General features: G+C 36.1%; 1 protein-coding gene and 1 pseudogene across 1 annotated transcript in view; one reads left to right on the top strand and one right to left on the bottom strand.

Moving 5' to 3' along the window:
• Positions 1 to 21,994, bottom strand: part of CARF (calcium responsive transcription factor) — a 61,413-nt gene that overhangs the window by 11,024 nt on the left and 28,395 nt on the right. Inside the window, 8 exon segments of the mRNA XM_044913383.1 lie at positions 390 to 453; positions 2,039 to 2,201; positions 4,384 to 4,617; positions 6,342 to 6,485; positions 9,732 to 9,793; positions 9,795 to 9,853; positions 14,942 to 15,131; positions 20,965 to 21,049. Coding sequence (XP_044769318.1) covers positions 390 to 453; positions 2,039 to 2,201; positions 4,384 to 4,617; positions 6,342 to 6,485; positions 9,732 to 9,793; positions 9,795 to 9,853; positions 14,942 to 15,131; positions 20,965 to 21,049 — 1,001 coding nt within the window.
• LOC110591971 lies at positions 6,828 to 7,366 on the top strand (annotated as a pseudogene).

Raw genomic sequence — 21,994 nt, 5'->3', positions numbered from 1 at the left:
TTTGGCTTTAAGTGCTCTCTTAACGTCACCCCCTATATAAAGTTAGACATTCATTCTTTTATACTTACCCCTGCATTTAACATGGTATCCTTTTGTTTATACATAATATCTTCAATGTTTTCCAGTTTTTTGTTGTTGTTTTAAATATTTTATTTATTTATTTGACAGAGAGAGACACAGCGAGAGAGGGAACACAAGCAGGGGGAGTGGGAGAGGGAGAAGCAGGCTTCCCGCTGAGCAGGGAGCCCGATGTGGAGCTCAATCCCAGGACCCCGGGATCATGACCTCAGCCGAAGGCAGACTCTTAATGACTGAGCCACCCAGGCGCCCCCAATGTCTTCCAGTTTTAACACTGATTTTATATATTAAATATATTCAAGATAACTTACCTTCTGCAAATGTAACTGTCACAGTCTCTCTGAGAATATGCCCATTATCTGTAGTCCACTGAAGCTGAAATGGGAACATTTATTTCAGTAAAAACAATAAAGCATTTATAGTAAAAAATGTTTTAAAATATCAATACAACTGTCATATTTTATTCAGTGATAGTATAATTGTGTTTCATTCAGTAATTACTCTCTTCACTTGTTTACATTCTCAAAATATGAGTATAGTCCACTATCCAAATACATTAGCTTCCCAAGTTCAGATAGCAAGAATTTGGATAGCAAGTATAGATGGCAAAGATCAGTGCTAACCAAATCCATTTTACTTCCTGAACTTTGGATAGTGAATAAATAAGAGAGTTTGGGTTGGAAAAGAATAGTAGCACTAGCTTAAAATCTGAATCTATTTAGTTCAGAAGGCATAATTTGGGTAGTAAAAATTTGGAGAGCAAAGGGCATTGCTACTGAGATTTTTTTTTTTAAGATTTATTTATTTATTTTAGAGAGTGAGAAGGAGCACATGCAAGCGTTGGGGAGGGAGAGAGTAAGAGGCAGAAAATCCTAAGCAGAATCCTCACTGAGCACGGAGCCCAAGGCAGGGTTTGATCTCATGACCCTGAGATCATGACCTGAACCGAAGAGTCAAGACACTTAACTGACTGAGCCCCCAGGTGCCCCATTTTTTTAAAAGATTTATTTATTAGAGAGAGAGTAAGCGAGCAGGGAGAGGGGCTAAGGAGGAGGGAAAGACTCTCAAGCAGATTCCCTGCTGAGGTGGAGCCCGATGGGATGTGGGGCTTGATCTCATGACCCGGAGATCATGACCTGAGCAGATATCAAGAGTCAGGTGTTTGACCTACTGAGCCACCCAGGCGCCGCCTGTCTATCTATTTTTAAAAAGAGAGGAAGGTATACACAGTATATACCCAATAAATATTTGTTAGATGAATAAGATATACTTTTACAGAAATAAAATATGTTGATTTTTAAGTGAAGATTACTATTGTTATTATAGTCAGAGTTGGAAATTGATATTTCTTCTTGTGAGAGTAATAAAAAAAATTTTAGTCAAATCGTCACCTGAGGGTTCACAATGTTTACATTTTAAGAAAAAGAAACTACTATTTCTTCTTTTTTAAAAAAGTTTTTATTTATTTGAGAGAGCAAGCGGGATAGAGAATGAGGAATGGGAGCAGAGGCAGAAGGAGAAGTGGAGACTCTACGCTGAGCAGGGAACCTGACACAGGGCTTGATTCCAGGACCCCAGGATCATGACCTGACCTGAAGGCAGATGCTTAACCGACTGAGCCACCCAGGAGCCCCCCCCCCCGCTTTTTTTTAAGATTTATTTATTTCAGTGAGAGGCAGAGCTCAGGGCAGGAGGGGCACAAGAAGAGGGAGAGAGAAACTCAAGCAGACTGCACACTGAGGACGGAGCCTGACGTAGGGCTCCGTTTCAGATCAGACCTGAGCTGAAACCAAGAGTTGGATGCTTAATCGGCTGCGTCACCAAGGCGCCCCCAAACTACTATTTTTTCTTTCATCGCAGTTATTTATATGGCCTAATAACAACCACCCCGTTAGGCCAAATAGTAAGAGAAGTTGAGAAAGATTCTATAATAAAACAAAGAATTATAATTTAATCATACCGTTGCTGGAATAATCTCTGAGTTATACACATTATCTCCATTTCTCAAGGATTTCTGTACCTCATGGATGTGATTTTTAATATCATTTACAGTTGGAAAAAAGGATAAATTATGTCTCTCAGGCACCTCATCAGGTTTAAATAGTTCTCTTTCTACAAATTTTCTGTGGAGAGCATAAAATAGAATAAAAACATAAATAGTAATATTCTTCAGATCAAATGAGAAAATGTTCCTTTTTAGCATAAACTTCTGTAAAGCATGGTTTACAGTTTTATAATTTATATTTTTCCACTTTTAATTTTTTCCGTACATTAAATCAAAGAAATCATGCAGATTAAAAGCAATATAATACTTTCACTGGTTAAATAACTCTGTATCTAGAATAAGCTTTGACATTTTTATAGGAATCATTATTGTCAGTTTAAACATAATATGTTTTGTTTTGTTTTTTATGATTTTATTTATTTGACAGAGAGAAACACAGCGAGAGAGGGAACACAAGCAGAGGGAGGGGGAGCGGGAGAAGCAGGCTTCCTGCCGAGCAGAGAGCCCGATGCGGGGCTCGATCCCAGCACCCTAGGATCACGACCTGAGCCGAAGGCAGACGCTTAACGACTGAGCCACCCAGGCGCCCCAAGCATAATATGTTTTGAATGCTAACTATGTCAGGCAGTGTACTTGAACTCTTCACATCAAGGATCTCCTTTAATGCTTACTATAATCCTGTGAGGTAAGTGCAATGATCATTCCCACTTTACTCCCAATTATCATTCCAGGGAACTGAGGGCTGCTGAAGTTTAATAATTTGCCAAAGTTATATATCTAGCCAGTAAGTAAGAGAGGTTGGGCCTACACCCAGGTTATTGTATAAACATCAAGTTACACTGCTGCCAAAAGGCATCACTTACTATATAAAATATGACCCGCTTGAATTTTTTTTTTTTAAAGATTTTATTTATTTGACAGAGACAGAGACAGCGAGAGCAGGAACACAAGCAGGGGGAGTAGGAGAGGGAGAAGCATGCTTCCCGCTGAGCAGGGAGCCCGATGCGGGGCTCAATTCCAGGACCCTGGGATCATGACCTGAGCCGAAGGCAGCCGCTTAACAACTGAGCCACCCAGGCGCCCTGCTTGAATTTTTTTAAGTAGACAAAAGAGAAATATAGAAATAGAAGGCAGCATTGACACATCAATATACAAAAATACACAAAAAATTATAAAGTCCAATATTCATATGGTTTGCGCATTACATTCTATAGACCACACTGCAGAGCTGAATCATACCTCTATTCTTAAGGTTCAAGTTTAGTAAATAATGTATGAACTTTACCAAATTTTGGCTCTGTTCTAACAATGTCCCAATGAAAATGAATATAAAATGTCTGAGAAAGCTGCTAAATGGGAAAATCACGTATTAATTAAGATATTAACCTAGGAAATACTCATTGTGTTGTTCAGGCGGGACTACACAGTAACCAGTGGGAATAAGGCCAGTTAAGTACCAGAAATCATGGTGAAAGAGCACAGGCTGTAGAACTGGATCTGGATTTCAGTTCTGCCTCTACCTCTTAAGCCAGTTATTTAACCACTCATAGTGTCCGTTTTCTCTTGCGCAGTATGGAGGTAAATATACCAATTTTTTTTTTTTTAAGATTTATTTATTTATTTGAGACAGAGAGAATGAGAGAGAGAGAGCACATGAGAGGGGGGAGGGTCAGAGGGAGAAGCAGACTTCCTGCCGAGCAGGGAGCCCGATGCGGGACTCGATCCCGGGACTCCAGGATCATGACCTGAGCCGAAGGCAGTCCCTCAACCAACTGAGCCACCCAGGCGCCCGTAAATATACCAATTTTATAGACTTGCAAGAATAAATGAGATCATGATTATTGTATCCTGAGAATCAGTAACATTGGATCAGAATGCTACATGTAAACTTCCATCATACAAAGAACTATCCAGGTTCTTTTGTTATAATACAATTTAATTGCATTTCAAATAGCTTAAATAAGCATCCTGGCCTAGGTTTTAAAATCTTTGATTCTACAAAGGCTTTTTTTTTCTGTAAAGGGATTTATTATATAATTCAATTTATATATAATTCAGAAATAGTCCAATTAGCTAAGTTTGAATATGGAATATTTCAAATGAGTAAGCTGAGTCATTACTAATGGCTTGCCAAGTATCTGCTAGAAAATGATCAGTTCATAAATAAGATTTTAATAAATTAATAAATTATATTCCTTATCTCCTCTGATAGCATATATCTTGGAAAATGTCTATGATAAATTATTTAAACCAACAAACAAAAATGAAAAATGTAAAAGAACAATTTGTTTTTACTGTACCTTAGCTGTTTTCTTACTGCATATACTTGTTCTATTCCCTGTGACACTAATTCTTGAATCTTATGTGCTACTTGAGGATGTAGACGTGAGGGTAATGCACAATTCTCATCCCTAATTGCAGTTTCCTCTTCTTCAAGAGAAGACACAGGAAAAGGAGAAGGTGGCAAAGGGAGGCAGGAAGTCTCTAATTCATGATACTGATGAGCTTGCTTTGTAGGTAACTGGACATACCACCTGACAAGAAGAAAAATTTAAAATTATGTTACTAGACAAAGGCAAGAATCATAGTTACTTATGTTAAAACTCATCAAGAAAAAGAATAATCTTTTAAGATATGATTATATCAGTAAGTAAATATAATAAAAATTTTAAAATGATATAAATAAAATTTAAAATGTCCTCTGATTTTTTTTAGAAAGATTTTATTTATTTATTTATTTGAGAGAGAGAGGGAAAGAGAGAGCATGTGCATGCATGGGGGCAAGTAGAGGGAGAGGGGAGGGAGAGAGGGGGAGAGGCAAAGAATCTCAAGCAGACTCTACACTGAGCTTGGGGCCCGATTTGGGGCTCATCTCACCACCCTGAGCCAAAACTAAGAGCTGGACAGCCAACCAACGGAGCCACCCAGGCGCCCTCTCTGCTTGACTCCTCTAAGTTGGCTTTATACCCAATTAAATAAAAATCTTTACAAACCTTTATAGACTTTCACTATGGCCCTATAGTTAAGGAGGGTACAGGAGTTAAGTATATATGAAAATGGTATTTTAAATTTCATGTTAAGTAAATCCTATAATCCTTCCAAAGGTTGGCTATAAATCACAGTCTACCAAGACTGAGCCTGAGTGGGAGAATCTTATCTGACAGGAGCTCAATACACTACCTCTATTGCCCCATAGCCCCTCTATTGCACACAGCTCCTATTGCCCCAATGAGCAAGAGAATCAACTAAAAGATGAATATAGGTCTTTCATATTGAGTGCAAAAAAACAGATGCTAGGAAAATGAAATGATCTGGTAGGATACTGTTTTAATGGATACTTTTATACAAAGTGCTTGCAATGACTGATACTCATGAAATGGTGGCTTATTTAAAAATTATATGCAATGTTCTCCAAACTGAATGATCTAATTATTGGCTACTCATTTTCCATATATCCAAAAGTTTATTTTATGTATTTATTTTTTTAAAGATTTATTTATCTTTTTGCGAGAGAGAGCGCATGAGCAGGGGGATGGGCAGAGGGAGAGGGAGAGGAGCAGACTCCCTACTGAGCATGGAGCCGGACACAGGGCTTGATCCCCCAACCCCAAGATCATGACCTGAGCTGAAACCAAGAGTTGGACACCCAACCGACTGAGCCACCCAGGCGCCCATAGCCAAAAGTTTTGTTTTGTTTTGTTTTCACAAAAACTATATTCTGTACACTTAATCCCCTGGTATTACTGTAAATTCTTCACCTGGACTAACACATAAAGAAAAGTAAGAAAGCAAGCTAATATTTCTTCTTATGTAAAATCTGAAGCACAAAAAATATATAAAAATGGAATTTTATGTAGGGCTTAGGATTAATTTCTAGCTGGTATAGGTAATCAAAGACGGGTTAAAAAGATATACAGGTGACTGCAAGTTTGGTCCTAAGAAGTATCAGAAACAAAGTATGAAATATATAATTATACAGGTTGCTAAACACATTATTTGTCATTTTGGGGAAAAATTTCCATATGGTATACAGAATTCTTTGGTAGGCATTATCAGAACATTTGGTTGATAAACTAAATGGCTTACACAGTGGCAAATTTTAAAACCTAGGGAACCACTAATGAGACATCTCCCTTATAAAAATCATTCTTAATGAAATAATTAGAAAACATAATTATAATTTCTCTTATAAGAAAAAAATTTTGTAAATGGAGCTAATTAATTTGTAAAAAATAAAATAATAATATAAATGTCATACCTAAGAACACCGCCAGCATCTACCAAGTTCTTCTTTAGCATGTTAAAGGCTTTTTCCTGCTCCATTCGGATTATTTTCTTGTCAATTTTGGGGTCTGTGGGAACTCTATATTCAGGAAACTTCTGTACTTTTTTAATGTAAATCCTGTTTATAAGTAAAAGTAGAATTTCTTTCATAATATAATATCAAGAAAATCAAACTTACCAAGCAGAAGTTTAAGCATTAAAGTTTAGAGAAAAATCAATTAAACTAGAAAGCATTCAGAGGATTACGTTGAAAAATAAGCCATATTCTCAGTGCGTAATATTTAGCAAATTAACAATAATCATGACATCAGTAAAAATATCTGAATATTTATGGATATTAACTTTTGTTTCTGGATTTGCCTCTTCCCAATTCTCCTGGAAGCCATAAAAAACGCATGCCTGGGGGTTCCAGAAGGGTGCTGGCAGGAGGGGGATGGGCAGCAGCTGCGGTAGCTGGAGGATGAAGAAGGCGCATGTGCTGCACTGTCAGTTCTCTGTGTGGTAGCCACTGTTCGGAAGCCTTACCATCAAGAGTGTCATTCTTCCACTCCTCAGAATGTGAAGGATTATTTACTTGATGATGGAACTCTGGTGGTTTCAGGAAGAGAAGCTCCGCCAACACGTTCTCAGCCAAACAGTGATAATAAGGCAGAAGAAATACAGTGGTCGGATGATGAGAACACGGCTACCCTTATGGCACCAGAATTTCCCGAAGTCACCACTAAAGGTCAAGAAGCTATCGATTCCCTGGGGGGCAGTGTATTTCCTAAGCTTAACTGGAGTGCCCCAAGGGATACATACTGGGTAGCAATAAACAGTTCTCTGAAATGTAAAACCCTCAGTGCAGTCTTTCTATTGTTCAAGAGTTCTGATTTCATCACTCATGACTTTACTCAACCATTTTTTCATTGTACTGATGATTCTCCACATCCTTGTATAGAATAAGAGCTTGTTCTTTGAAAATGGTATGAGTTAATTCTTCAGCTTTCCATTACGTAAACAAACCGTGAAGTGACAGTTCAACCCTGTCCCTGAGTTACTGACTTCCCAAGGACTTTGTAGACCCATCTACTGGGGAGGATGCTTATAAACTCATAGATTTTCATAAACTGAAAAGAAATCGGCAAGAGGATGACTGATGAGAGCACCAGAGTTCAAGTCCCAGATAGAGAGGAAACCATCTTGGTGTCAGAAGGCTGCTCTCAGTTCACAACTTCCTGTTACCCCATTCTGTCAGGGTGGGAGGCAGTGTGAAATCAATACTTCTTTATATTCATATACATTAAGCCGGAAAAAAATGGAGGGACTTTCCTACTTGTAAAAATAAATTATAAATAGGTCTTAAACATAAAAACAAAAAGGAACAAAAAACTCATGCCTGGATTACTTTAATAGCCTCCTTCTGGGCCTCTGGGCCTCGTTCCTTAAATCCACTTGATATATTAATGCTACAGTAATTCTTCACATTTGTACTTTTCTGTTGAAGAATCTACCTGCTTTTTAATCAAGTACGAATTTCTTGGCAGCATTCAAGCCATCCCATATGATTCTAGCTTATTTACCTAATCTTACTTTCAATTACTTCAAATGTAAAATTGCTTTTTCGGTGAAGTTTATCATTTCAATGTTCCTTCCTCCTCTGATACCAAAAATACAATCACACCATATCTTTATTCATGTAATTTCCTGGCCTACAGTATCTCCCCTCTAATTCCTTACCTACCCAAATTTAATCTAAACTTTAGCATTCAGGTTAAGTTGCACTTTCCTGTTAAAGAATTTGCATGGATATGTTCCTTCTCTGATGAGTTAGCTAACTGACACATTTGGTACTATATACTATACCATTATGTTTTCCAACAGTTTTTTGTTTTCTGATCTACCTCAACAATATTTTAAGTTCCCGGTGAATAAGTAAAATCTTGTACCTCTTTCAGTCCATGGCACCCAAAGTATTGCTGGGCACAACAGATACTCAAAAAGTACTTGTAGAATGACATAGGGAATAAAATTATTTCTTTACACATAGAGACTTTCTCCTAAGTTATATCTAAAGTTTTATATTGTTTATATTTAAAAACAGTTAAAAGTTTTGCTTCACAGTCAGGTTTAAATATTGCCTAAAGTTAATATTATCAGATTAAACATGAAAAGTCTTCTGAACTAATCTGAAAAACTTGAGAATGTGCAGGTTTGTCATATAAGATATGATGCTGAAATAAAATGTTTCAAAGATCAACTATACCCAATCTTTATATGTTATCTTTTTAAATTTTATCTGAGAATTTAACACTTTCAATGTCTAAAAAAATATTAGAAAGAACATTACAAAAATCTTGTATTGCTTCAAATTCTTCATTCTCTCCCAAAGCAATGACCAATCTGTAGTCCTAGTCTATCTAAAACTTATTGTGTTGATCTCATACATTGATAAAATCTCTCTAAAGAGCAATCATCTTTATAACACCTGTAAACATTTAAAATAATATAACCTTTGCCCTAGCAATTTCATTTCAACAAATTTATTCTACTGATATACTTGCACAAGTATACAAATAGGTATAATGTTATTAACTGCAGCTTTGTATATAATAATAAAGAATACTTTTCAGATCCTACATGTCCATCACTAGAGGACTAATTCAGTAAATGACAACCCATCCATAAATGTAATATTGTATGGCTATTGAAAAGAAGGAACCATGAAACTAATATGTCAATTATATTTCAATTTTTAAAATAACTAAATGCAAAGAAGGAACCCTTCCTTTTATATGCAAATATGGAGACAATTTTGAGATACACTGGGAATGAAATAACAAAAATAAAAAGAAAGCATAGAGTGGTATATGTCATTACATTCACATTAGTGTGAAGCAATAGTTGTGCAGTAAATAACCACAACAGGCATTCAAAATAGAAATAAAGCAATGTGAATTCACAGCAGGAAAGAAGGTATACTACTACCTAACCGTAAGGAAAGAAAATATTAGTAAGTTTTACTGAGATTTCAACATTTATGAGTGTAAAGGAGGATATATATATATATATGCATGCACATACACAGAATATCTTTGGAGGGTTGCTCAGGAAGCTGGTAAGAGTTGTTGCCTTAAAAAGGGACATAGGACTAATGAATCGTTGAACACTACATCAAAAACTAATGATCTACTATATGCTGGCTAACTAAACACAATAAATAAATAAATAACAAAAAGGGACATAGGGAGTAGAAGTAAAAGGAAACTTACATTGTACTGTATATTTATCGGCACTGTTTAAACTTAATAAAAATGTGCATATTAGATACTAGAAAATAAATACTTTTTATAATAAAAAGGAAATTAAAGAAAATAAAGCTTACCGGGCTGGACAAGTGGCTTTGTAGAGCTGACAAGACCTGCTCTCCTGCTCACTGATTTTTTTTTAACTGGAAACCTTTTCTCCTTGGCCCATACTGACACTCCATTACCACGGCTCTACTCCCTGTGGGCCAAAACCAACTATTGATATTAATTCAAGTATCCATCTGTTCTGGACACTAGAATAAAAATAACTTGGTGGTGGCAATGTCAAAATTTACACTTTCAATTACACAACTTTAAGGAAAGAAAACATCAGTAAGTCTTACTAAGTTGTACTTATGTACTAAACACATAAGTTTAAGTTTATTATAATATTTACCAAATGTACATTATGGTAAAGAAATTTGCAAATACCACATTTACTGAATGTTAACTGATATTTACATACATACGGTTTTTAATAATAAAATTTCACCACTTTATAAGTAGAAATTAGCAAAAGCTACATTTGTTAGTAAATATTGTCATGTAAAGTTTTATTTCCTTTTATAGTTATTTCCTTATTTCTATTTGTACTGTTAAAATATAGTTCCCCCTTATTCATGGGGGATACGTTCCAAGACCCACAGTGAATGCCTGAAAGGATGGATAATACTAAACCCTATATAAACTATGTTTTTTCCTATCCATATATACCTATGATAAAGTCTAATTAATAAATTAGGCACAGTAAGAGATTAACTACAATAACTTATAAACTAGAACAATTATAACAATATATTGTCATAAAAGTTATATGAATGGGGTCTCTCTCAAAATATCTCATGGTACTGTACTCACCCTCCTTCTGGTGATGATGTGAGATGATAAAATGCCTACATGATGAGATGAAGTGAGGGGAATGACGAAGGCAATGTGATGTAGCATTAGGCTACTACTGACCTTCTGACAATACTCAGAAGGAGGATCATCTGCTTCCAGACTGTGGTTGAGAACAGGCAACTGAAACCTTGGAAGGTGAAACTGCAGATAAGGGGGGACTACAATAATGTAATAACCAGCCTCTGAGATGGTCCCCAGTGATCCCGGCCTCCTAGTACTCACGTCCTTGTGTAATTCCCTCCCCTTTAGCATGGGCTAGACTTACTAAGTTACTTCTAATGAATATGGCAGAAGTGACAAGATGTTATTTTTGATATAAGGTTATAAAAAGACTGTGACTTCCATCCTGGGTACACTCTTGCTCTTGCTTGGATTGGTCTGTCTGGGCGAAATCAGCTGTCTGAGGTGAGGCAGCTCTGTGGTGAGGCCCATGTGGCAAGGAATAAGCCACATGAGTGAGCTTGGAAGCAGATCCTCCCCCAGCCAAGCAGTGAGATGCCTGCAGCTCCAGCCAACACCCGAATTGCAGTCTTGTGACAGAACCTGAGGCAGAACCACCGTGCTAAGCCACTCTTAGATTCCGGACTCACAGAAACCAGGAGATAAATGTTTGCTATTTTCAGCCATCAAGTTTTGGGTAATTTGTTACATAGCAATAGAATATAAATAAATGGATGTGAAAAGTTCATGGCTTTAAGTAGAATATCCTATTCTAGGTAGAGTACAGCAAATTTTTCAAATATAAAATAAAAAGACGTCGTAAGTGAAGGTGTTGATAAAGCCAACATTAAAATTTAAAACTTTAAAAATTTAAATATAAATTTAAGAATTTATATTAATATAGAGATTATAAGAATTAATACGCAGAATGTAAAGAGTTACAAGTAATTTTTAAAAATAAAGAACCAAACAGAAGAATGGGTAAAGACTATGAATAGGCAATTCAGAAAGAAAAAAAAAGATATTAAATGAACAAATAAAAAGATGTTCAACTTTACTAGTAAATATGGAAATGCAAATTCAAGCAACAGTAAAATACTATCTCACACTCTTCATATTGGCAAAATAAAAAATTTGACAATACTCTAAAATAACTGAATCCAGTGCTCGCTTCAGCAGCACATATACTAAAATAACTGAATCCACTTATGAATTTTAACATCACAAAAAGGTGTTGCACATAGGTAGCAATAAGAAGTACACAGCACACCTATGAAGTATTCTTGCAAAATACTTTAATGGAGATTAAATATTCATTTAATTAAGCCTCTAGATCTAACAGTTCACAGGAAATATAGGAGATTTTTAAAAAACATGTTAAACTACAGCACAGAGATGGAATCAACAAAACTCAGAATATAGAAAACTACAGGATAAATTACCTGGGGGAAAAGAGGAGAGAAATTTTTAGATGAAAAGAAATTAAGAGATAAAACCAAATGTAATCTGTTTGGATGTGAATTTGAACAAACCTATGGAAAAAGAATTATTAGATAAGTAAAGAAATGTGAACATTGGACATTTTATGACATTAAGAAATTACTGTTAATTCTTTTAAAGTATGATAATGTGATTGCCATTGTATATATGTCTGTACATAAAGAATCCTTATCTTTTAGAGATATATACTTTAGTATATAATATATACTTTAGTAATTACAGATAAAGCAACTGGAATCTGGAATTTGCTATAAAATCATCTTGGAGGTGGGGAATGAAGAAGTGGGTAGGGATATAAATGAGACAAGAATGACCATATGCTAATATTTGTTGAAGCTGGATGATGGATACAGGAGAGTCATGGGATTTCATATATTATTACCTTTACTTTGAGATATATATATATATACACACACATATAATATATATTATTATATATTACTTTTAATATATGTATGTATATGTATATACATGTATATATGTGTGTCATATATATACGAAAATTTCCAGAATACAAAGATTTTTAAATTCTGACAATGCTAAGTCATAAGGTAAATGAAGGAAAGGGAAATTTTCATACATTGCTGGAACAAGTAAAAATTGGTATAGGTCATCAATTCCTCATATACAATTCTGAAACTGAAAAAGTTCAGAAAACAAAATTTTTTGGAACCCATTTGACTGCAAAACCCGACCTGAACTTTATGTGGCTATTTATAATCTTTATTCCTCTTAGTGTTACTATCCATAAAATATTACTGTATTTGATTATGTGATATGGTCAACAGAATACTTGCTGGGAATATTCTATAATATTATCATATTACATTCCAAAAATTCTGAAATACATGTGGCCAAAAAAATTTAGAGAAGAGATTTTGCACCTGTACAACCACTTTATTTTTTTTAATTCTTTTATTAGGTGGTCTTTTTAAAAATTTAAATTCAATTAATTAACATATAGTGTATTATTGGGCACCTGGGTGGCTCAGTTGGTTGAGCGACTGCCTTGGGCTCAGGTCATGATCCTGGAGTCCTGGGATCGAGTCCCACATCGGGCTCCCTGCTCAGCAGGGGGTCTGCTTCTCCCTCTGACCCTCTTCCCTCTCTTGCTATCTGTCTCTCATTCTCTCTCAAATAAATAAATAAAATCTTAAAAAAAAAAAAACACATATAGTGTATTATTAGTGTCAGAGGTAGAGGTCAGTGATTCATCAGTCTTATATAATACCCAGTGCTCATTACATCAAGTGCCCTCCTTAATGTCCATCACACAACCACTCCATCCCCCCACCCCCCTCCCCTCCAGCAACCCTCAGTTTATTTCCTATGATTAAGAGTCTCTTCTGGTTTGTCTCCCTCTCTGATTTTGTCTTGTTTTATTTTTACCTCCCTTCCTCTATGCTCCTGTTTTGTTTCTTAAATTCCACATATGAGTGAGATCATATGATAATTGTCTTTCTCTGATTGACTTATTTCACTTAGCATAATACCCTCTAGTTTCATCCACGTCTTTGTAAATGGCAAGATTTCTTTTTTTGGGGGGGGGAGGATGGCTCTTGTACAACCACTTTAGAGAGCAACTTGAGATAATCTTGTAAAGATGAAATGGGCATATTTCACAACTTAGCAATTCCACTTTAATGCATGCACTATTAACTTATTTACATCTTTTCAACAGAAAATGTATATTGTCAAGGTTTGACTACAGCATTCTTTGTAATACTGAAAATTAGAAACATCTTAAATGATCATTAGTAGAAAAATAATTGTGGTTTGGTCATATGCTGGAATGTTACATACTGGTTACATTAAGATCTGTAAGTATCAATATGGATGGATTTCAAGAAATAAGGGTGAGTGAAAATCTACATAACAATGCCCATAGTTTACTATTTATGAATATTTCAAACTATTCAAAACAATAAAATAATTATAAATACAAATATGTGTGGTAAAGTATAAAAATATAGACTGGAAAGATACACAGCAAATTTAAGTAGTGGCCGCCTGTGGAGAGTTAACATGGGGATTAGAACTATGGAGGGGAAAAATGTTCCATCTTTTATAGAATACTGACGAAACCTGGGTAGAAGAGGTTACATTTATCTCATCTTCCTCCACATATCTTTTTTTACCTTCAGAGGTCCAGGATGAGAATGCAACTCTTCCAGCTGAATCAGTATTTCCATAGTCCTAAAATAAATCACTTTTCTTTATGTTCTTTGGGATTTGACTAGTCCTAGGGTGAATCTCTGGAAATTGTTTGAAACTTCACCACTTTAGGGGCGTCTGGCTGGCTCAGTCAGTGGAGCATGCGACTCTTGATCTCAGGGTTGTGAGTTTGAACCCCATGTTGGGAATACAGATTACTTAAAAATAAAATCTTTAAAAAACACACACACAAAACTCTACCATTTTAATACACACTAGCCCAATATTTGAGAATAGTATATGTAACAGATTTGATGCTTGAGAATCTTAATATTGGAATTCTGTATGCTATAACTCCAGATTGCATACAAATTCTACACAGTAACTCCAGAGTTATAAGCTATAAGCTATATAAAATGAATACAAATTTGTCCCACAAGATGAATCAAGAGAGAAGAGAATATCTGGACTGGATTAAAAAAAAAGAAATCCAACAGATATACATATTTAGAATAATAAAATTGCTCTATTAATATTTTTATTTTCTATTTATCAGCATAATATCTAAGGAAGTATTATTTATTTATTCTAATGTATTAAAATACAATTTCATAAAATAATTGGTCATATTTACTTCAAGTTTTCTTTTTAATTTAATATGCACTTTCATCAATTAATATTCAGTTGTCATCCACAAAAATGAAAATTTTGGTAGGAAATTTTTATGAAAACACATTTTCACAATGGATCATGGCTGTGCTGAACCTTTTAAAATAATTCTTTTAAAAAGTACCTGCATTGACAAATGGGATTCCATCATATGGGACATACTGAGATTTCCACATCAAGCGTGTAGCTGGCTTGGCTGGGCTTGGAGATTGGCGGGTCCCCCAAACACTCTGTGTTTGCTGCTTATGAAATGTTAGGACACTTTCTAATTCAGTCTCACTTACACAGTAGCCACGGTATGAATCTCCAATTTTCTGCATGTAGTAGAAATTAAATAACAAAATTATTAGCAAGTATGTTTCATTGTACAAAAAATTTAATGAAGTGGTTGTCCAAGATAAAAGACTCATTGGTTTTCAAAAGAGAATGTCATTCTCCCCTCAGATCAATGATCTTGTACAACCAGTGTATCTGATTTCCTTTCAACCAGCATTATCAAATAGATATTCTCCAAATATTTGTTAAGAGAATATAATGTCAAGGGCGCCTGGGTGGCTCAGTTGGTTAAGCGACTGCCTTCGGCTCAGGTCATAATCCTGGAGTCCCAGGATCGAGTCCCGCATCGGGCTCCCTGCTCAGCAGGGAGTCTGCTTCTCCCTCTGACCCTCCCCCTCTCATGCTCTCTCTATCTCATTCTCTCTCAAATGAATAAATAAAATCTTTAAAAAAAAAAAAAGAGAATATAATGTCAAACTCATGGCCACACCATCAGTATCAAAATCTTGCTTGAGAGAAATAATACTTAGGGAGGTAGTTTGAAGAATATATTGTGTATCTTATTCTTCCATATATTTAAAATTCTACCCCTAGATCAACCAGATCAGCATAAAACTAGCCATAAAGTACTGGTTCCCTATGGGGTTTCTTTTGCTAAAATTAATTTTGATAAGACATGAATCTTTTTGAAAGCCTATGAAAATTGTGATGGTATCTCCTAAATGGTATCAAAGAATTTGCTCATTATATCAAGATTCTTTTTAAGAAGATCCTTCTCTGAGAGAAAATCCTGTCTGAACTTAGTACCAAAAATAGTTAATCGTTTTATTTTATGGAAATTAACTTAATTACTTTTATCTAATGGAAACAGACTAACTGCGTTTTCCCTTTTTGAAATGTAGATGCTTAAATTATAGACAAGGGTATCTGTACGTGTGCACATATATGTGTGTGTGTGTGTACATACAGTTCATTAGGATATACATTTCGTACTTCCATTTTATGGTTACATTCTTGTTTTTCTTTATTCTTTAGTTCCCATTTTAATTTCCACCTTGCTAATATATTTTATGTATTTTTGTAAGCTGTCTTCATTCTTCCTGAAACAAGGAAGGTGTAAATAAATCGTGTAAATAAATTGATATTATCTACCCATAAGCATGTAAGTAACCCTCAACAAAAGTAGAAGCTTTTTCTATACCAATAGAGAAAAATCTATTAACTGTGATCTCCTACACTAAAGCATACAGACCTAGAACTGACTCCATGTATGTTTCTCCATTAAAGGGAACAAGAGCAGAGATGTGGGACTAGGAATCTTTTTACTAGACTAAATTTTTCACCATGCAGGAATACATTTAAAAAGAAGAAGGTATAGGGGCGCCCGGGTGGCTCAGTTGGTTAAGGGTCTGCCTTCAGCTCAGGTCATGATCCCAGGGTCCTGGGATCGAGTCCCACATGGGGCTCCCTGCTCAGCAGGGAGTCTGCTCCTCCCTCTCCCTCTCCTTCTGCCCCTCCCCTGGCTTGTGCTCTCTCTCACACTCTCTCTCTCAAATAAATAAAATCTTAAAAATAATTAATTAAGAAAGGAAGGTATCAAAATACTGTTGTGGCTGTACTTTGGGTCATAATAAGAGATAATCTGATGCCAAGCAATACATTATCTCCAATTTCCCCTAAAAATAACAAAAATGCCTAGGCTTACAAATATTTTTCTAGCCCAGATATTTCTGCATCAAAATATCGACTACAGGGACTCCTGGGTCATTAAATGGCTCAGGCATTAAACGGCTGCCTTCGGCTCAGGTCATGATCCCAGGGTCCTGGGATCGAGTCCCACATCGGGCTCCCTGCTCCATGGGAAGCCTGCTCTTCCCCTCCCACTCCCACTGCTTGTGTTCCTGCTCTCGCTATCTCTGTCTCTGTCAAATAAATAAATAAAATCTTAAAAAAAAAAAAATATTGACTGCAAATAAAAGTAGAAACATAAAGTCCAGCTTATTAACAATTTTTTTTAAGATTTTTTATTTATTTGAGAGAGAGAGAATGAGAGAGAGCACATGAGAGGGGGGAGGGTCAGAGGGAGAAGCAGACTCCCCGCCGAGCAGGGAGCCCGACGCGGGATTCAATCCAGGGACTCCAGGATCATGACCTGAGCTGAAGGCAGTCGCTCAACCAACTGAGCCACCCAGGCGCCCCTTATTAACAATTTTTAACAAATAAAATGAACAGAGTTTATAACGTTGTCAATGAAAGGAAAAATTCAGAATTAGTACAATATAACCAGGTCTCTATCAGAAGATAAAAAGTTTAACACAGTTTTTTTTTTGTTTTAAGTTTAACACAGTTTTGAAATTTATTCAACTAGTGCATTTTGGTCAAACCCAAAAAATGCTTATGGAAAAACATAATTAAATGAAAAGTCAAAAAGTAAAAAGGATTATTAAATACACATATATATTTTAAAGACTTTACTTATTTAAGAGAGAGCATGAGTGGAGGGAAGGGGCAGAGGGAGAGGAATAGGGACAAGCAGACTCCCCACTGAGTGTGGAGCCCAATGCAGGGCTTAATCCCAGGACCCTGAGATCATGACTTGAGCTGAAGTCAGATGCTCAACAGACTGAGCCACCCAGGTGCCCCTATTAAACAATATTTTGAAGCAAAATGCAGAAAACATTTCTTCAGCCATTAACCAAAATTGTTTTTCACTATTGATACAGCTTAGGAGAGAAGAAAGACTCCTTCACTGATGGAGATATTCATTCTGTTGGACAGAATGAAACTAGAAGAGATTTTAACTATTAGTTTCTTATAAGATGTATGACATGAGGTAAGCCACACAATGCAAATGGTTGTAAAACAAAGTGATTTGACTACATAATTGCTAATGCTTTAATGTCTATAGCATTCTGTAAAGTTTATAATAACAATTTTAAAAACCCTCATCAGGGGCGCCTGGGTGGCTCAGTTGTTAAGCGTCTGCCTTTGACTTAGGGTCATGATCCCAGGGTCCTGGGATCGAGCCCCATATCGGGCTCCCTGCTCCAGGGGGAGCCTGCTTCTCCCTCTCCCACTCCCCCTGTTTGTGTTCCCTCTCTCGCTGTGTCTCTCTTTGTCAAATAAAGAAAAAAAATCTTAATAAATAAATAAATAAATAAATAAAAACCCTCATCAGGGACACCTGGGTGGCTCAATAGGTTGAGCATCTGACTCTTGATTTCAGCTCAGGTCATGATCTCAGGGTCCTGGGATTGAGCCCTGCAACAGCTCTGTGTTCAGCAGGGAGTCGGCTTGAGATTCTCTTTCCCTCTACCCCTCACCCTGCTCACGCTCTCTTTCTTTAAAATAATAAATAAATCTTTAGGAGCGCCTGGGTGGCTCAGTCGTTAAGCGTCTGCCTTCGGCTCAGGTCATGATCTCAGGGTCCTGGGATCAAGCCCCGCATCGGGCTCCCTGCTCTGCGGGAAGCCTGCTTCTCCCTCTCCCACTCCCCCTGCTTGTGTTCCCTCTCTCGCTGTGTCTCTCTCTGTCAAATAAATAAATAAAATCTTTAAAAAATAAAATAAAATAAAATAAAATAATAAATAAATCTTTAAAAAAAAAACCTTTATCAAACAACAATAATAGTTCCTTTTGGAAACCAGTGAAAAACTGTAACAAAAAGTGTGAGGGAAAAAATCTATCTACCTACCTATACATACAGACATACAGACTTTCATAAATATGACTTAGAAAAGCAACAATAGTAAAAATGTCCTACTCAGTGCAATACATCACATCATTAGACTTTATTATTAGAATTTTTCACAAAATATTAAAACTGAAATAATGTTTTCCCTTTCTATTTTGAAAATTTGTTTAAAACAATGAGGCATTTTATTTTATTTATTAATTTTTTTAAAGATTTTATTTATTTATTCATGAGAGACAGAGAGAGAAAGAGAGAGAGAGAGAAGCAGAGGGAGAAGCAGGCTCCCAAGGAGCAGGGAGCCCGATGCGGGACTCGATCCCAGGACCCTGGGACCATGACCCGAGCCGAAGGCAGACGCTCAACAGTCTGAGCCACCCAAGCGACCAACAATGAGGCATTTTAATAATTAGTCATCATCACATATGGTCTACATGTACAGGAGCATGGTCCCTTCCATCAAAAAGTGTATAGTCTAAATGCTATGTAATGATGAACAAAAAATTAAGCAAATCATTTACAACAGTAATGACAATAAATACCAAAGAACTTAAAGAGATAAATAGGTAAAAGCTAAAATAATCATTATTTACAGAAAAGCTATATAGGACTTGCATTAGGATTTAAAGAATAGTTAGAAAGGTAAGCAAAAGAAAATAAAATGTATTAGGAAATGGAAATAAAAACAAGTCAAGGCAGAGATAAGAGAAGATTCTGAAGTGTTTGTACAAAGTAGGAAGATAAGGCTAACAAGAATGAATGATGAGCTGGAGAAAAGTAGTAAATAAAATAGGATAAAGTAATACCAGATTATGCAAGATCTTGAAAGCTATGTATAGTGGTAAATGATATGGAAAAAATAACACTGAACTTACTGGGCAATGAGAAAAAAATAATGAAAGCAATATTTAAAGACAAGTAGTTTTAGAAAACTAGATAGTAGGGCCCAGAAACGGAAGAGTCAAAGAGATTAGAGGGAAGGTTGTCACTATAATTAAGTTCAAGATGGAGCGCCTGGGTGGCTCACTCGTTAAGTGGCTGCCTTCAGCTCAGGTCATGATCCCAGGGTCCTGGGATCGAGCCTGGCATTGGGCTCCCTGATCAGTGGGAAGCCTGCTTCTCCCTCTCCCACCCCCCCACCCGTGCTTGCATTCCCTCTTGCTGTCTCTCTCTCTGTCAAATAAATAAACTGTTAAAAAAAAAAAAAGTTCAAGGTAACACAAGTCTGTGGAAGAGGTAGCCCAACCACCTCACAAAAAAAGAGATACTTTAAATGAAAAACTAAAAGAATCAGGTGACTACCTTAGTATGGGGAAGGAAGAAATTAATCTAAAACACTGTGCTATGGGGTGCCTGGGTGGCTCAGTTGGTTGGGCGACTGCCTTCAGCTCAGGTCATGATCCTGGAGTCCCAGGATCGAGTCCCGCATCGGGCTCCCTGCTCAGCGGGGAGTCTGCTTCTCCCTTTGACCCTCCTCCCTCTCATGTTCTGTATCATTCTCTCTCAATAAAAAAAAAATCTTTAAAAAATAAAACACTGTGCCTGAATGTCTAAGGAAAAGGTATTTGTCATTAAACAGACAAGGAATTTAGGAAGTAGAGCTAGTTGTGACATGGTAATTTCTGTTTAGCACGTGGTGAATTTGAGGTGAAATTCAAGTAAAGCTTCAAGTAAGTAGCTTGAGATCTGGGGCAAGACAAGGGCATAATTAAAGAACCAGTGATATTGATTTGGAAATCATTTTTATAAAAGTGAGAGGTGAAAGTTAACAAAGTTGATCAGCTCTCCAAGGGATAAAATGTAGAGAAATAAGACAAGGTCAAATAGCAAAACTTAAAGAGTTTCCATTGAGAATATGAAAAGAAGTAAGTACAAGTAAAGAGAAGTAATGGTCAAAAAATAAAAAGTAGAAAAACATGATAATGAAGTTTCATGGAAGACAATAGAAAAGAGCTGTAAGAGAAGAAATGACAGTGAAGTATGAAGGGATTTATATGATCTCTGCTTTAACAGAGCTTACAATCTCTAAGGAATAAAATAATAGATGAGATCAGAGTTAGCACAAACATAAAGTATTACAGATACAGTCTATATTAGTTGTACTCAAAAGTGGACATATTGGGATGTATTATAGTGATAATCAATTTAGTGATTCTAGGTAAGGATTATTTTTAACTCACCTCACAGCTCCTAAGACGGCAGGCCCACATAGGTGTATTAGAAGAAAGTGGCTGGAGAGGAGCCAGAAAGGGTTCTTCAAGCATTCTGGGACAAGGGAGGAATAAACATAAATATATATTACAAGTTACACACACACAAACACACATACAACATTCAACTGTTTTATCCCCTTAGCCAGTGTTACAGACAAGATACTGAAGTCATCAATAAGAAACTGTAATAATAGGGGCACCTAGCTGGCTCAAATGGTATAGCGTGCGACTCTTGATCTTGGAGTCATGAGTTCAAGCCCCAAGCTGGGTGTAGAGTTTACTTAAAAAAATAAATAAAATCTTTTTTTCTTTAAGATTTTATTTATTTGACAGAGAGAGAGACAGCAAGAGAGGGAACACAAGCAGGGGGAGCGGGAGAGGGAGAAGCAGGTTTCCCGCTGAGCAGGGAGCCCGATGCGGGGCTCGATCCCAGGACCCTGTGATCGTGACCTGAGCTGAAGGCAGATGCTTAACAACTGAGCCACCCAGGTGCCCCATAAATAAATGAAATCTTAATGGTAATAATAATAATAGAGTTGGTGGGTGTATTAATTATAATTTTCTTTAAACATCACTATTTTATTAACTGCTAAAGCAAAGGCCTAAGTTTCTTCTTCCAAATATCTGTAGCCCCAACAAATTTAAGTGTTTTATATATCTCCCTCAAAGCTTATTTTGTAGTCTTCTCATTATATAATTGTTTTTCATTTAACAAAAAAATGAGCCAATAAAACATCTTCAGGTGACTTGTTAAGTTAACATATTATGTCAAACTCTAAGACTAAATGTCATAAATACTGTGTTAATTTTTAAATATTTTCTTAAACAGTTAAAAGAATATAAATAATTCAAAATCTATGTCTATATTTGCCTAAATTATTATAAACAATGTTAAGGCAAAAATAAAAGCTGAAACATGTTAACAAAAAACACTTAAATACTTTACCACAGAGGAATTAAATGCATAAAAAGATGATGAACCATTAAACATTTTAGG

Source organism: Neomonachus schauinslandi, chromosome 3, assembly GCF_002201575.2.
Source record: "Neomonachus schauinslandi chromosome 3, ASM220157v2, whole genome shotgun sequence".
NCBI lineage: Eukaryota > Metazoa > Chordata > Mammalia > Carnivora > Phocidae > Neomonachus > Neomonachus schauinslandi.
The sequence above is the reverse complement of the archived record's forward strand: the minus strand, read 5'-3'. Positions and strand labels throughout refer to the sequence as shown.